We start from the raw sequence: 17,627 nt of genomic DNA on the forward strand, positions 1-17,627 counted from the left end.
ATAGTAAGGGACCTCTTAAAGTGACCTGCATCTGAAGAAGTTTACACCACAATGCTCCCCTACCAAGCTACCAGGGATCTAGCCCAGAATGTTGGACCACCAGGAATACCACCACCCCCCCTACTACCAAAAGGTAAGTAGGATAGGGGTAGCAAATTTAGACACCACATGTGCAACACTCACTCAGACGCACTCAGCCTCCCTAGCAATGTCTCTCAGCCTCATTTATACACACAACACTCAGCCAGTACACACACAACACACACTCTGCCCCACATGCACACAATACTCAACCACCACACACAACAGTCACAGAAAAGAGCCAGGGACTCTAGGAGGGGTCTCAAAGCTAGCATGTTGCCTAGGACCATGGGCAATCTTAAGTCAGCTCTGAGACTTAGCGGTACAGAAGGAATAAAGAGTTATGCAAGCCTAAATTTAGCATATGCAGGCTTTTTTTTAATAGAAAGCACACAAAGCACTTAAGTATAGAAAGAAGTGAGACTTGCCTGTAAGAACACTCTGATTGGTTGGCTTACAAGAACACTGTGACTTAGAGAAGGGTTACAATATCACTGGTCCCTAGGCAGATTAACAGTTTGGGGCCCTCATTTCATTCTTCACAGAGGGAAAGGTAACAGGGCCAAGCATAGACATTCTTTTAGGGCCCCTTTTCAACCACTAAGCCCAAGCCTTTCTAGGGATATCTTATGGTTAATTATGTCCTATTCTGACTGAGCTTTCAAAGCCTTGAAAAGCTTTTATAAAGGCGTTTCCCATTATGAAAGGTTATTTTGTGCCGAGTCCTCTCTGGATGAAGATGGATTTTCTAGGTAACTTGTTTTGGGACGCTTTTTTTTTTTTTTTTTTTTGCAATTTGAGTCTTTTCTTATTTTTAATAGTAGTGTTGTTGGTCATTATGGATTTGTATTTGGCCTTTTGTGGAGCTGAAGAAAAGTATATTTAAAAAAAAAATCTTCCGTTAGTAAGTATAACATTTTACTGTACAGGTATTGGATTTATTTAGCCTTTTTCGCTATTATTAGGGTGAGAGTAATAGGTAGATTTTTTTTTTATTGTTGATGAGATGGCCTTGGAGGTTACTAAGGGAACCCTACATATTGGAGGAATGAGCAAATGCAAATTCACCTCCAAATTATCATTAATATCCCCCACAGGAAACTCATAGGTGGAGGTGGAAAGTAGCATTCTGGCCCCCTTTTGTTGTAAGAGGGGGATAATAGCATTCCCCACTTATAAATTATAATATACCTTCCATCTTCATCGCCCATAAGTTTGGGTTATTGTTATTATTATTATTATTATTATTATTGGTATTTATAGAGAGCCAATGTATTCCTCAGAGATTTACAATTGTTACATCCTGTTCCTGGCTGCGGATCATTTCTGGCAATGGCTTCTGGTATCCAGTACTCTTTTTACAATTCTTGTTTAGTTTTTCTTGATTTTTCTGGTTTTCTATTCTATGTCTGGTTTTCTTTATGCTGGGTTTTCTAGGTTCATGACTTTATTTCGTTCCTGGAATTCCCAGTCTCTTGGATTCCTTTAAATGTTTGTTTTTTGCTGCCACACCCGTTCCTTTGCCATTAATCCTTTTTGTTTCAGTCTGTTTCTGCAGGCATTGGTTTCATTTCCTCTGCTCCTTTCTTTGCAGGTAAGTACTGTGTGTGATTTATTATTGAACTTTTAGTCATGCATATCTAGGCAGTTAGGACCCACCGTAATTGGAGTACTTTGGTGCAGTGGTGGGCTGCATACATCTTGGCCATTTATGTATGTCTAAATCTCCAATGTTTATTACATATATAGTACTTGGTTATGTATCCTCTTGTTTTGCAATGTATCTCTTGTCTTGTTTTATTTTAACTTGTATTCCCAGTTCATGTACAGTCCTGTCCTGTCCTGCCCTGTCCATGTCTTGTTCATGCTTCTCTCATGTATTGTGTACATATTCTGGGTTCTGCTTTCTGTCCTTCTCTGGTTCTGGGTTCTTCTAGCCTTGTCTTGCTATCTTGTTTGTTGCCTGTTCTAGTCTTGCCTTGTCTCTAGTACTGGATACATATCTGCTGCAGAACCTCCCTATACAGATCCTGGGAGGTCTGCATATTATCATATGGCACCTGGGATCCGCAGAAACTGCATCAGGCCCTGGTATGTGGCCGCACAAACAATGGTGCTCAACATCAGGGGGCGTGTGGTTATCCAGCACCAGGCCCTGATAGTCCATTTCCACGCTGTGACTCCTACTATAATCAGGCATACAAGGGCCCCGGTCTTCGGACCGCCACCCATGACAACAATATTATGAAAGGGGAAAATGTAACAAAAAGAGACAATTATGGAGTGTTACAGGAATAAAAGGTACATGAAGACCATTTTTAGATGAGCTTACAGTCTATAGTAGTGGAGTATAAACACACTATAGGAAGGGCATTAAGGGGTACTACAAACAACAAGTTGGGAAAAGTAGCAGAACTGAAGGTGAGAGTGTTGCCCATTAGGAGAAAGCAAGAGAGAGATTTTTGTTTAAAAATAGTTATTCTAAGAGGTCATTAGCACTTCTGAAAAGATGGGTTTTTAGGGCCTTCTAAAACATAATAAGACTAGGGGAGAGTCAGATAGGGTAAGAAGGCTGTAAGCACAAATTTGCAGTAAGGGTGCAAGCAGTGGACAGGAGAAGGTCACTGGCAGAGCGGCGAGACTGAGGAGGAGCATATCTACAAATCAGATAAGAAATTGAACAGAGGCTGGAGTTGTTTAGAGCGTTATAGGTAAGGGTTAGTATTTTGAATTGGACAGAAGGGTGAGGGGAAGCATTCATTACAGATGGTAGTGGGGCAGTACAGCTTCTGGGGAGACCAATTAGGAAAGACTTACAGTAATCCATGTAAGAAATTACAGTCCATGTGAGCATGAACAAGTTTCTTGGCAGCATCTTGCTTAAGAAAGGGGGAGGGGGATGCAGGCAATATTTTTAAGGTGGAATCGACAAGTTTAAGCAACAGACTGGATATGAGGCGCAAAAGTGAGGCCACCAACACAGAGAGCTTGCAAGGACGGGCCAATGCAGGTACCATTGACTTGCAGGGAAAGTAAAAGAGGAGATTCAGTATTATGAGGAGGAAAAATAAGAAGCGATGTTTTAGAGAGATTGGGTTTCAGAAAGCAGAAGGACATTCGTCAGAGATTGAAGAAACCCAAGCAGTGATGCATCGTAGGACAGCGGGGGAGAGATCAAGAGAGGGAAGGTATATTTGGGTGTTATCAGCATACAAGTGGTAGCGGAATCCAAAGGAAATAAGTTTGCCAATTGATGCAGCATAAAGAGAGAATAGAAGGAGACCAAGAACAGAGTGTCAGGTGAATCAAGTGGAGGATGTGTCATTGGAAAAGGAGACACTGAACATTGGGAGAGATATGAGAAGAACCATGAGAGAACAGTGTCACAGAGACCGAGGTATTGAAGAGTTTGGAGAAGGAGGACATGATCAACAGTGTCAAAGGTGACAGAAAGTCAAGAATTAGTATGGAGTAGTGGCCTTTGAATTTAGCTGTGATTAGGTTATTTGTAACTTTACTCAGAGCGGTCTCAGTAGAGTGGAAGTGGTGAAAGCCAGATTGATGATGGTCGAGGAGAGAGTTGGAATTGAGGAAGCAAGCCAAATGAGAAAAGACAATTTTTTCTAGAAGCTTTGAAGAAAAATGGAGCAGCGATATGGGAAGGAGAAGATGGGTCAAGAGGTGGCTTTTTTAGGACAGGTACAACAGAAGCATGTTTAAGGGGATCAGGGACAACACCAGAAGAAACAGAGCAGTTAAAAATGTGTGTTAAGGATGGCACAAGACAAGAGGAGAGAAATCTGATAAGGTGAGATGGGATGGGATCAAGCGAATATGTGGTGGGATGAGATAAGAGGAGAGGAAAAGCCTGTTCAGTAGCCGGGGGGAAGGCCTCAAGGGTAGGGAAGGTACTGTCCATGTGCGGTTGGGAGAGATGAGCGATGGAGGGAGAATTATTTCCTTAACTGTTTAATCATGTCAGTAAAGTAGCATGCAAAGCTGAAAGGTTTGATTGTGACTATAACAACCAAATCAAAGCACAATGGCTAAATTAATGGTACCACTGATGTCAGTGTATTTATATTCTAACCATTATTTGAAGACTTAAATCAATTAACAGTATAAGAGGAATTATGCAGAGATAGCCCTGCAGAGAGGTTGCATGTGATTTCCAGTGTTTTATTCACATGTGTAATTTCTGCAAATGTGTCAGTTCCGCTTTAATTAACTTTATATGTTTCTACAATTTTATTCCAAAACATTACCTTGTTGGCCTTTTGCACCAGGATCACCTGATTCTCCATAGAATCCTTCAGGCCCTGTTTCCCCATCCTCTCCTTTCAGTCCAGGTGTACCCTGTTAAAAGAACCAAGCATTTTATATCATGACCACTACTGCTCTGAATGTGCACCAGAATACTTGAACATATTGCTTGTGGTAAGGAAAGCTTGTATAAATATTATTATTATTATTATTATGATTAATATTATAAAAGAAAATAAGATAAAAGGTTCCTGAAAAAATGGTAGCTGTTGAGTGTTACTAAAAATTTTGCTGAGATATAAAGCTAGTTTTGCAATTTCTTAAACATTTTATTGAGTATTTACTTCTTGAGGAGATACTCACTGGTCGTCCCTGTGGTCCAGGTAGGCCAACAGGTCCTGGAGCACCCATAGGTACTTCGCCAAACAATGGGCAAGCACTAGCACATTGTCGCCTTACAGCCTGTGCATATGAAGACATTTGTTCCAGAACAAACTTTTGGCAGACCTCAATTACATGGGAAGCTGGAAAAGATGGTCCCTGTTGGCAGAACACAAATTAAAAAAACAATCCAATCTGAAGTAATGACTATCCAATCAAAGATCATGCAAATAACCAACAGTTTGTGTACATTCACAAATGCTGATGCCATGTGCAACTGCCAAGCATGTCCAAAATCTGCTCTGAAGTACTTTTAGCTCTTCAAATTGTGCTTAGTCTTGGCAGATATGGAGTGCTTTTGACTAAGACTATAGTCACCAGAACAACTACAGCTTTATGTATTTGCTCTGGAGTCTATAGCCTTTTCAGAGAAAGTAATCTGCCTTGAAACACCTCTAGTGGCAGTGAGATAGCCACTACATGTACTTCCATGGTCCGTGCAGCACCTACAAAGAAACATAGAATGTGACAGTAGATAAGAACCATTCGGCCCATTTATGTTCAGTATCTCGACACTCTGCATTGAGATGCTGAACCTTCCTCATAGAGATGCATTGATTCAATGCATCTCTACGAGGAGATGCGGATTCACTTCAAATTTTCTTTTTAGTGAATATCACTGTTAATAATTGTTTTGAAGAGAAAGATACATGAACTGTAACTGATATCATACTCTCGATCCTATTGGTCCAATATCTCCAGGATTCCCAGGATCGCCAGGAAGACCTTGTTCCCCTGGTTGACCACGAGCGCCAGTCTCTCCTGGAGCTCCTCTTTTACCAAGTTCTCCTTCAGGGCCTCTCAATCCAGTGTCTCCTATCTGTATAATGCAAAAATGTTTTAATGAATTACACTTAAAGTACATACCAGTGTGAGATGTAAAACAGTCTTTGAATGTAGCATAATGATGTAGGTGTTTTTTGTTTTTTTTGTTATATTGGACAAGGAACATGGCTACAGAGAAAGTGGGGCCATTACATAAGAAGCAGTGGAAGAAAGCAAGAGACATGTAGAGGGAACATGTGGAAAATCATCTTTACAATTGTTACTAAGCAAAAAAGCATGAGTCTGGTAAATATCTTGTGAAATTAACTATATTTAATGTATAATATAGGGAGTGTCTGCAATTTGCATAGCTAATTATCAGGATGGCAACATTATTAATAGATGGCAACATTCATAATTTGAGAGAAGATTATTTTTAAAGCAACTTATTACTATTCTAATGGTTTACTACCTTATATATATATATATATATATTAATATATAGAGTCATATGTTCTATTTCATATTTTTCTCAGTCCGGTTGAGGGAGCAGAAAATGTTTCATTGGATTGATTTCCAGGAATAGGGCTTTCCCTCCATTTTAATTTAACACTTACACGTCCTTTAGGGCCCTTTGTTCCTTTTTCACCCTTAAAAAAATGTAACAATGTGTGCATTATTTTAACAGGAAGGCAAAACGATTTCAAAATATTTTTTACAATTGAAATTATAAAGCAGCTATAACATTTAATAAGCATCTGTTTTTTTTTTTTAGATATGCTACCTTTGAATACATAGATATTTTATTTCCAAAATAATTCATGCTTTAACTATATGATTACTTCTTATCATATGGTAACCTATTTAACAGTACTGTATTGGATAAATATGACATAGTATCGATTGATTACTATTTCCTGTCCTAATGTGTTTTATACCCCACCTCCTATAGACTGTAAGCTCGTTTGAGCAGGGTCCTATTCAACCTAATGTTCCTGTAGGTTTTCTTGTAATTGTCCTATTTATAGTTAAATCCACCCTCTCATAATATTGTAAAGCACTACAGAATGTGTGGGCACTATATAAATGGTAATAATAATAATCTACATTCACCAAGTATGTGTTCACCAGATATGTTATCCTGTTTTTTTTTATTGTGTGCTACTACCCTCTAGTGGAGATTGGGGGTTCACATCAAAACATAAAGGTGTAAATCTTGCAGTCTAATTTAATTCAATGATCTTCGTCCCTGGCATATCTGTACTTTAACTTGATTTGGCACCATTTTAACATATTGCTTTCATAAAACTCTAAAAAGCATCCCTTTCTTTATTTCTTGGGCACACATTACATTATCATCTATCAGAAGCATGGACATCTGGTAGGAGTGCCCAGACATACAATTGTTCTAAGAAAAAAAAAACACACACAAAAAAACAATGCTAGCCTTTATTCTACCACATTATAGAACAGAATAAACCCACTGTGCCACATAACTCAATGACAATCACTAATTCCATTAATATGGGATTAGCAACACAGATACTCTTTATGAAAGAATTCACAATATCCAAGGACCAGGACACAAAATGTAACATACAATATGGTGTAATGGGACCAGGACATCTTGGAATGATACCTGATTTCTTTACTACCCTCTTCTTCTACTTTTAAATGCTGCTATCTGTCTCCCTCTTCTCTTTCTCTCTTTTGTCTTTACACATTTCTTAACTATCCATTTTACCAAGTTGTAAATTGTCTTACACAGCAAGAAACAAGGCTAACTAGTCACATACATAATGCACTTATTAATATTACCAATAGTACCGGAGGTAAACTGTTAGACAATGTTTCACCTGTTTAGTTATACATTTTATTAGTGGTCACACATGACATAAAATGTTCTGAATAACAGCAATTCTGTACAGTGATGACACTCGTATAATGATTTTGTCCACTGTTTGTTGAAAAAAAACAAATACAATATAATTTGGTTTTCTTATCATAATGTTACCTGTGCACCCTCTTTGCCTTTGAATCCTTGGAGCCCAATACTTCCCTGAAGAAATAAAACACAATAAACATTTAGGTTTAACCATCTTTTGCTCTCCGACCACTTCAATGGCATAAGAGAAATTTAAATTATCCCATATGCAAGCACTAAAATTAGACTGGTCGCTGTTAAAACTGTGATATGCTTCTAAATGGCAAGATAAGCATGTTATGGATATTAATCACAAATGGTTTTTTTTCTTTGTATCTTAAATCTAACTTTAAAAATTGTTTGGAATCTCGACAGCTTGAAATTACCTTTCACACATATTGAGAAATAGTCTTTTTGAAGAAAAATTCCCAAGTCATTAATTCAGAAAAAACAAGTTGGTTACAATTTCACCTGTTGCAACCCGCTGTCACTGTCTAGTTAATTACAGTTGGTTTGGAAAACAGTTGATGTACTGTTCAAGCAAATCATTACAGCTATTTACAAAGTTTCACTTGTCACTATTGTGTTAAAGCAAAGTTAAAGTCGGGGAATTAAGTCAGGAGCAGTCAAAAGAAAGCACAAGTCAGTGGTATTGAGATGTGCATGCAGGGCCGGTGCTTGGATTTTTAGGTACATAGGCGAAGATGCATTTTTCCGCCCCCCCCAAAAAAAAACATCTTCACCTATGTGCCTCTTAACCAGCCCCTCTCTCCTCCCTGACCATTAATGGTCCCTTGGTGCACCCCACACCCCTTTAGTGGTCACACTCCCCTTCCTGGTGTGTCAGTGTGTACAGAGTGTAGCGGAGCGGAGCGCGGTACAGGAGCTTCAGTTTTCTGTACCCGGCCGAACTGACAGGGAGTGCTCTCTCTGTGAGCACCTCCTGTCAGTCTGGCCAGGTACAGGAAACAGAAGCTCCTGTACCGCGTTCCGCTACACTCTGTACACACTGACAGTCACACACTCAATGACAAACACACAGACGTCACTGACAGACACAGACTCATTGATCTGACACACACTCATTCATTGACACTGGCAGACCCACACTGATTGACACTCATTGACAGACACACTGATAGTCACACACAGACTCAATGACAAACATACTCTCACTGATTTGACAGACACACACTCATACACTGACAGACACACTCATACACTCACATGCACACACACAGACGCACTCACACACACACGCTGTCACTCACACACACACGCTGTCACTCACAGACACACACGCTGTCACTCACAGACACACACTCTGTCACTCACAGACGCACACTCTGTCACTCACAGACGCACACTCTGTCACTCACAGACACACACTCTGTCACTCACAGACGCACACTCTGTCACTCACAGACGCACACTCTGTCACTCACAGACGCACACTCTGTCACTCACAGACGCACACTCTGTCACTCACAGACGCACACTCTGTCACTCACAGACGCACACTCTGTCACTCACAGACGCACACACTCACGCTGTCACTCACAGAAGCACACACTCACGCTGTCACTCACAGACGCACACTGTCACTCACAGACGCACACTGTCACTCACAGACGCACACTGTCACTCACAGATGCACACTGTCACTCACAGATGCACACTGTCACTCACAGACGCACACTGTCACTCACAGACGCACACACACACACACACACACACGCACACACTCACACACACGCATACACTCACACACACGCATACACTCTCACACACACAGACACATACACTCACACACACACACATACACTCACACACACACATACACTCACACACACACACAGACACATACACTCACACACACACACACACACAGAGACACATACACTCACTAATTATTTTATAAATAAATAATATCCACCCAGCCTCCCTACCTGGAGAGCTGGTGTGGATGATGAATCCTTCCCTGGGGTCCAGTGGGGCTGCTGGGCGGCGTGCGGCTGTGCTGAGAGATCAGACGCGGCGAGGGAGCTCTAACCTCTCTGCTCTGCTCCCTCGCGCGCTGTCTGTCTGCTGATACCGCGGGAGCCGGAATATGACGTCATATTCCGGCTCCCGCGGTATCAGCAGACAGACAGCGCGCGAGGGAGCAGAGCAGAGAGGTTAGAGCTCCCTCGCCGTGTCTGATCTCAGCACAGCCGCACACAGCACCGGGGGCCGAGATGGTGGCCCGGCAGGAGGGAGAGCTTCCCTCCTGCCGGTCACTGAAATCTTGCGCCCCCAGAGCCCGTGCGCCCTAAGGCGGCCGCCTGTGCCGCCTTATGGACGCGCCGGCCCTGTGTGCATGGTCTGCCAAACATGGGTCAGCACACAGAGAGGTACCTCCAAGTCATACCTTTAAGTATCTATAAAGTACCCACTGTAGACGATAATAATTATAATATAGTAGCATTATACAGCAGTTCGTGTAAAAATATAATTGCGTTGTTGGAATGCAAAATGATTCCAGATTACACCTGTGAACCAAATTATTATGACCTCGTATAAAATATGTATGTACATATATCACTGTTTTTTTATATACATAAGCATGACAAAACAGCAATGTACTCCCTTCCAAATAAAATATTTGTCATTATCCTGTAGTACCTTTGGTCCTGGTGCTCCAGTGAGTCCTACATGACCCTGTGAAAAAATAAGGAAAATATGTTACTGCATTTGAAGACTATAATTTACAGTAGTAGGATAATAAGGATAAAACTATTTCCCCCACCCCTGGGCAATTCAGCAGCAATATTTAGTAGGCAGGTATGTAAAACAGCTACATTTATCTAGTTGAGTTTTAAACTAAAGCCCTTCCCATTTAATGTCTAAAAACACATGGATTTCAAGAGACAACATGGGTTTACTTCAGGGAGATCATGCCAAACTAATCTTATTGATTTTTTTGATTGGGTAACTAAAATTATAGATCAGGGTGGTGCAGTGGACATTGCTTACCTCGATTTCAGTAAGGCTTTTGACACTGTTGCACATAGAAGGCTTATCAACAAACTACAATCTTTGAGTTTGGATTCCAATATTGTTGAATGGGTAAGGCAGTGGCTGAGTGACAGGCAACAGAGGGTTGTAGTCAATGGAGTATATTCGAAGCTTGGGCTTGTCACCAGTGGGGTACCTCAGGGATCTGTACTTGGACCCATTCTCTTTAATATTTTTATTAGTGATATTGCAGAAGGTCTTGATGGTAAGGTGTGTCTTTTTGCGGATGATACTAAGATATGTAACAGGGTTGATGTTCCAGGAGGGATAAGCCAAATGGAAAATGATTTAGGTAAACTAGAAAAATGGTCAGAGTTGTGGCAACTGACATTTAATGTGGATAAGTGCAAGATAATGCATCTTGGACGTAAAAACCCAAGGGCAGAGTACAGAATATTTGATAGAGTCCTAACCTCAACATCTGAGGAAAGGGATTTAGGGGTGATTATTTCTGATGACTTAAAGGTAGGCAGACAATGTAATAGAGCAGCAGGAAATGCTAGCAGAATGCTTGGTTGCATAGGGAGAGGTATTAGCAGTAGAAAGAGGGAAGTGCTCATGCCATTGTACAGAACACTGGTGAGACCTCACTGAGAGTATTGTACGCAGTACTGGAGACCTTATCTTCAGAAGGATATTGATACCTTAGAGAGAGTTCAAAGAAGGGCTACTAAACTGGTTCATGGATTGCAGGATAAAACTTACCAGGAAAGGTTAAAGGATCTTAACATGTATAGCATGGAGGAAAGACGAGACAGGGGGGATATGATAGAAGCATTTAAATACATAAAGGGAATCAACACAGTAAAGGAGGAGACTATATTTAAAAGAAGAAAAACTACCACAACAAGAGGACATAGTCTTAAATTAGAGGGACAAAGGTTTAAAAATAATATCAGGAAGTATTACTTTACTGAGAGGGTAGTGGATGCATGGAATAGCCTTCCAGCTGAAGTGGTAGAGGTTAACACAGTAAAGGAGTTTAAGCATGCGTGGGATAGGCATAAGGCTATCCTAACTATAAGATAAGGCCAGGGACTAATGAAAGTATTTAGAAAACTGGGCAGACTAGATGGGCCGAATGGTTCTTATCTGCCGTCACATTCTATGTTTCTATGTTTCTATGTAAAAATGGATTTCTGCAGAAATTGACCCCCAGATAGTTCTCAAACTATTCAACAAACAAATAATATCACATCCAGAGATAAAACCACAGCAATAAATAAATAAACACATTAATAAATAAAATAGAAGTGAGGAAGAGCAAGAAATGCGACACTAATATGGCTTTTGTGAGCAGAAGTTTGATGAGATGCCCATTTACTCTCCCATTCCCTGTGTTGTGGACTGGGAAATAAATATTGAAGAAAAATACAAAAAAAAGTTTGGTCCAAGGATTTAATCTACTCAACTGCCCCCAATCCTCTAACTAAGCAATTTCCAAAACAGTCCTTATGGCCCACCAACAGTCCAAGATTTATGTATTTCACTTTTTTACTTCAATGGGGATACTGACAAAACCCAGGCAGTGGGCCATGAGGACTGGTTTAGGAACCACTTCTCTAACCCATATGTGATGGGTGAGAGTTTACCAAGTAGTGGGACTAGTGAACCTATCTACAAGAGACTTTGCCATGTGATGTAAAAAAAAAGGATCAAATTATAATTATGAGAGATCTAGTGGATGCCAAATTAACCAAGAGGCCTCCCTCTAATTTCCACACTCCACAAGTAGCAGAATTGGATGTCAGATAGGCTGACATTGAAAGGCACCGAGCTGTCCAGCAACACTATGTTCCTGGTAGGTATGAATGCTAGCCTATTTCAAAAGTAGGCTAAAATGTGCCTTAAAGAAGTAAACCACCTCACTTTTAGAACTTGTGTTCCTTAGTCACTACTGCTAATTTGTGAAAGGCTTTCAATCAGTCTTGAAATCCATTATTTCACATTTTCAGATTTTCATTTAAACACAATGGTTTTCATTTAAACCTTAAAATGTTTCTTTGTTCCTTTTAAGTTCAAACAAGTATAAATAATATATTGCTCCTCATAATAAAACTCCCAAAAATAAAATACACTTACAGATGCACCAGGGGGACCAATAAATCCCGGTCTTCCAGGTCTTCCTGCTTCGCCTTTTGGCCCCGGAATTCCCTGTTTGAGTAAGAGGTTTGGTACTTAAAAGTTAATGCATTAAGGGTTAGTAAGTGTGTAGGAGTTTAGAAAAATACCCTTCTCTGTCTCAATAGAGATTTTACCTTCATGTTGAAAACAGCATGGTGAATTGTTAGTGTGAGACTCACCTAAGAGTTTTTGTCTTGATGTGGCAGGGAGCTTACATTTGAATGGCCATTGGAGTGATACTAAAAGAACCTCCAGTTTTAAAACGTGCATAGGGGTTTAGGATAACGTACAAGTAATTTTGTTATTTGGTTTTTATAGAATTTTGCCAGAAAAATTAGCTGGTCTATGTATAAATGAGACATTTTAGCAAAGTTTCAATTCAGTTTTCCCTATGATGACCTGCCATGACCTGGATGCTCATGTGGCACGTTTTGAGCCTAATTGTGCAGCTATTTTTCACCAATTTCTTTCAAAGTTACTTTTTCACTAGTCTGATGAATGCGGCATTTAGCAGTCCACAAGTTGAAATTACTTAATAAATGCATGTCAATTATAAAATATGGAAACATATTATTTTCTTTCTTGGTGTATACTAAGCTTTTTTATGGAGCCATTTTTCAAGTACCCTACTCAACAGGAAGTTAAAGCATGGTTGGAGGCTTAGAGTTAAGGAGAGTGCAAAGTTAGGTAAGCTTGGAGGGTACCCCCTTTAACCCCTTAACGACACATGACATGTGTGACATGTCATGATTCCCTTTTATTCCAGAAGTTTGGTCCTTAAGGGGTTAAAGACTATGTGGATTGTAATTCACATCACTTTTAATGTCCACATCTTAAGGACAGGTATTTCTTAATAATAAATCCATCTAATCTCTAATTCTATATTCATTAACCCTAACCCTAAACATTTTGAAATGGCTCTGTCACTTCTGAGTATTTCACAAAGACATAATCATTATGAATTACTCATCGTGAATGCATTGCAATCCACAGATATCATCAGAAAAAGTCAGGACTCTTTTGTCTAATGGGCAAGCCTAAGGTTAACAAAAATTGAAAAAAGATTTTTACCATCAACTTTTGTCAAATCCCAGTAGCTGTCCCAAGTGACCGTGCAAGAGTGCTACACTGATGCGGCTTCTGGCAGATTTGTGCCAGGAACGGAAGAAGGTGTCCAGGAAGAAGATTGGGGTAGCTGCAAGGCACAGCTCAGGTAAAGTGACACTATAATCACCAGAATAACTACATCTTAATGTAGTTGTTCTGGTGAGTATAATAGCTCCCTTCAGGCATTTTCATGTAAACACTGCCTTTTCAGAGAAAATGCAGTGTTTACATTGCCCCCTAGGGACACGTCCAAGTGGCCACTCCCAAGATGGACACTGGAGGGGGCTTCCTGGCTCAGGGTTGCACAGTAAGCAGCCCTGCCATTCAGCGTCCCCACGCTCTGCATGTAGACGCTGAATTCTCCTCATAGAGATGAGGTAGGCATTGGATTGGTTAAAATCGCCCATTTCGAGGATGTCACAAAGGGGTGGTGCCAGCACCCGAAGACCCGCACGGTGCTGGAAATAAGGCGAGTTTTATACTTTTATAGGGGACCGGGGGGGGGGGAAGCGGCCTAAATGGTGGGTTAAACACTATATGGTCAGGAATGCATGTTTGTGTTCCTGACCCTATAGTGATCCTTTAACTAAAACTACCTTTCAAAGCACCCTACAGCCTCCGCACCCTAAGCAGAGATGTAACCTTCAGTTTTTTTTTTGCTAGATATGCAAATTGCCCTTTAAATCCAAACCTCTCCTAATTCTAGATCTCCTAACTCCCTCTCAATCCTCACAAATTCCTCCCCTAATCTAAACCCTAAACCATATTTAAACCTAATGTTTTGATTTAAGCAAAGGAATTCCCTCAAATGATGTCCCAATTAACATTAGCAGAAAGATTTACACAGTTTGCACAGGCACTCTGACTGAGCACTGTAATTGTGACATGGGAATCCTACAGCCCTTGAATCATACTTTTACACAGTGTCACAATACTATTATGTCCTCTCCTAGCCAGGCCACACACCATTTAAAGCCCAGCACTAATCTCTTTGTTGTGTGATCAGGCTGGTGTGGCAATGCAGGAAGACTCCATTTTTTAACATGTTGAACTCCATTTCACCAATGACATCAGTGGACAATGGCTAAACAAAATTCAGCATTACAAATTATTGTAGATGTGGACTGTGCTCACTTGTTGGCACATAGCTAATTAGTCAGCATGGGTCACTAATTTTGTTTCCCACAAGTATAATCATACCTGGGTATTCCCAGTACTAACAGGTGAACCACTCCTTCTCAATGTGTAAACAGTATTAGACAGAATAAGTATGTTATGGCATCAGGATAGGTATGGGCAAAAAAGCAATCTATAATATCTATTGAGATATAATCAATTAATAATCCACTTTTTCCCAAAATGATGTGCCATTTTCATTTGGTTATCTTGGTTCTGGGCATTGCCCCCAATGCTTCAGCCTATGAGATTAGTTCAAATTGAATGCAAGGGTAATAACTTTGAGAAACTCAAACATTATCTGAGCTGAAACAGGTCAGATACTCTAATAACTCATTCAATATTTATAGTATACTTTACTATTGTATTTATAGTTATTATATATCATTTTTTAAGCCTTTATATAATTTAAAGTCTAATTAAATACAAAGCTGCTAAGACACAGCCTAGCATGCACATAGCACACATAGCATATACTGAGATACACTGATAACATGCTTTGTCTGTCATTGTTTAGAAGAGGAATACTATTTATGAAAATCTATCCAGTTAGGCATATGATTTATTGATAATGGTGGATATTTAGATTGATGTATGTGTTATTTTGGGCATGATCTGTATCAAGTCAGATTGCAATTGAGAATTATATTCAATGTTACTTTTCATCATGTATAACCAGTAATCAGTCATATAAAATATTTATCATAATGACTTCTCTCAATTTTCATTTTTAACACGGATATGACATTAACTATTTCATTTTTCTAAGCTGTCTCCTTACTCCATTTGTGATTTATTTATAGTTTTGATAACATATTTTCTAGCAGTTTTACATAGACATGGTGTATAGTTGTTGTCTGTCAGAATCTGTCTAAAAGCAACTATATTCTTTCTGAATTTGTTAGGGTACTTTACTTTGTACTCACAGTTCTTCCTCGAGGCCCCTCGGGACCTTGCTGTCCCAGACGTCCTTTTTCTCCCTTAAATGAATGAGTTTAAAAATTCACGAAATTACACTGCCAATTCTTTGACCAAACTTGCTCAGACAGTTTGCAATATACCATATGCACACAGTGGACCCATTTACATGCTTGTTGGAAAAAGGCAGGTATTAAGCACTGTTAATACAAGTAGCCTGTAGATATTTGCAGCTTCAAAATACCGACAGGTACCTTAGTCCACCCCTGCTTTTAAGGTGCAAAAACTCCGCCTCCACTAAAACCAACCACTGATACTAGATCTAGGTCACCGCCAATCTTTTTGTTTTGCCTGAATACATTATAATGAAAAAAAATTGTTTCATCAGAACTAAATTTTGTGCGTGTGTTCATTTGTTTTCGGACAATATTCGCAAATTATTTTTGTTTCGGAATTTCATTTGGAAAAATGAAATTCGAATCTGTGCCACAACTAAATTTTGCAGCTGTTTGGTAGATAACACCTAAATCAGTACTCTTGGGGATTGCATATTTTAGTGTACCAAATTAGGAAGCTATGTTTAGTATATAGCTCTTTTTTTAGACTTCCATATGGCAATCCCACATGCCAGCCACAAGATTAGGGACCTATCTACTAAAAAGCTGAACCAACTATAGACAACAAAAAAAAAAAAAATTACTTAGCATTAGTAAATGAGGGAGGTTAAATCCTCTCAACTATTCCTACTCGCTAGTAGGCAGTGGCTGCTCACTGTTATAGAAAAAAGACCAGCGACGGGGCTATTGCTGCCCTGTCACTAATCCAATAAAGATGGACTTGACAAAAGTCCTCATACTCCCAGTGTAGGGTAAAAAGAAGAGAAAAAGGGTTAGCGCCAAAACCAGAACAAGGCAGCAACTTAAAAACTTTAAAAATCTGCTTGCTCGTTAAAAATCTTTCAATTCTGAACAATTTCTGCGTAATCTTAAGATTTGGCTCTTGGGAGCACTATCCAGCCATGGTTGATAGTGGCAACTGGATTTCTCAATTGCAGTATTTACACAGACTTTCTTAAAATATGTTTTGGTGTGTATTTGTCCATTTTTGATAAAAATATTCAGATCTAAAAAATTGATTTGTTCTTTACTATATTCGTATGTTAAAATGATGCCTCTATTATTAATATTAAGATCATTAATAAAAGAAATAAGGCCATCTTCTGGACCTTCCCAGATAAAACAGAGATCATCAATGTATCTAAAATAGGAGACTAGGTTTGCCGTCCATGCATGATCACCAAAAATGGCTTCAGACTCCCAGTGTGCCATAAACAGATTTGCGTAGCTGGGTGCAAAGCTGCAGTATATCCTACAAGCGGGGATCTAAACCGCTGTACGCGTTCCACACTAGAGCTAGTTATACCTCTACCAAATGTGAGTGCTATACTTTTCTTTCTTAATTTGTCACACTTTAGTGAATATATTATACTATTTTGGATATTTGTTTTATCTTTTCATATTATTGGATTTACCTGCGGAAGGAAAACGAGGACACCGTTCTCCATCCAGTATTGTATAGACTATCCTACCTAAAGAAGATTTACCCAGCTAAGACTTTACTTATTTTACTTGGACTTTCCCTTTTATCTGGACTATTTTATTAACTTATTTATTTTTTTAGTGGTGCAGCTTTTACTTTTATTTTCTTCCCATTGTAGGGTACCTATGTAAATAATTAACTGAGGGGAGACCTTGGCAGTGGGTGGGAGCCC

General features: G+C 39.6%; 1 protein-coding gene across 1 annotated transcript in view; it reads right to left on the bottom strand.

The window, feature by feature from the left end:
- Positions 1-17,627, bottom strand: part of LOC134585672 (collagen alpha-1(XXII) chain-like) — a 53,882-nt gene that overhangs the window by 11,540 nt on the left and 24,715 nt on the right. Inside the window, exons 18-25 of the mRNA XM_063441126.1 lie at positions 15,865-15,918; positions 12,614-12,685; positions 10,139-10,174; positions 7,565-7,609; positions 6,168-6,200; positions 5,459-5,605; positions 4,708-4,884; positions 4,347-4,437 (exon numbers count right to left, since the gene is read on the bottom strand). Of these exons, the coding sequence (XP_063297196.1) occupies positions 4,347-4,437; positions 4,708-4,884; positions 5,459-5,605; positions 6,168-6,200; positions 7,565-7,609; positions 10,139-10,174; positions 12,614-12,685; positions 15,865-15,918 (655 nt within the window). The remainder of the gene's footprint in view (positions 1-4,346; positions 4,438-4,707; positions 4,885-5,458; positions 5,606-6,167; positions 6,201-7,564; positions 7,610-10,138; positions 10,175-12,613; positions 12,686-15,864; positions 15,919-17,627) is intronic.

This window comes from Pelobates fuscus, chromosome 2 (genome assembly GCF_036172605.1).
Source record: "Pelobates fuscus isolate aPelFus1 chromosome 2, aPelFus1.pri, whole genome shotgun sequence".
Lineage (NCBI taxonomy): Eukaryota > Metazoa > Chordata > Amphibia > Anura > Pelobatidae > Pelobates > Pelobates fuscus.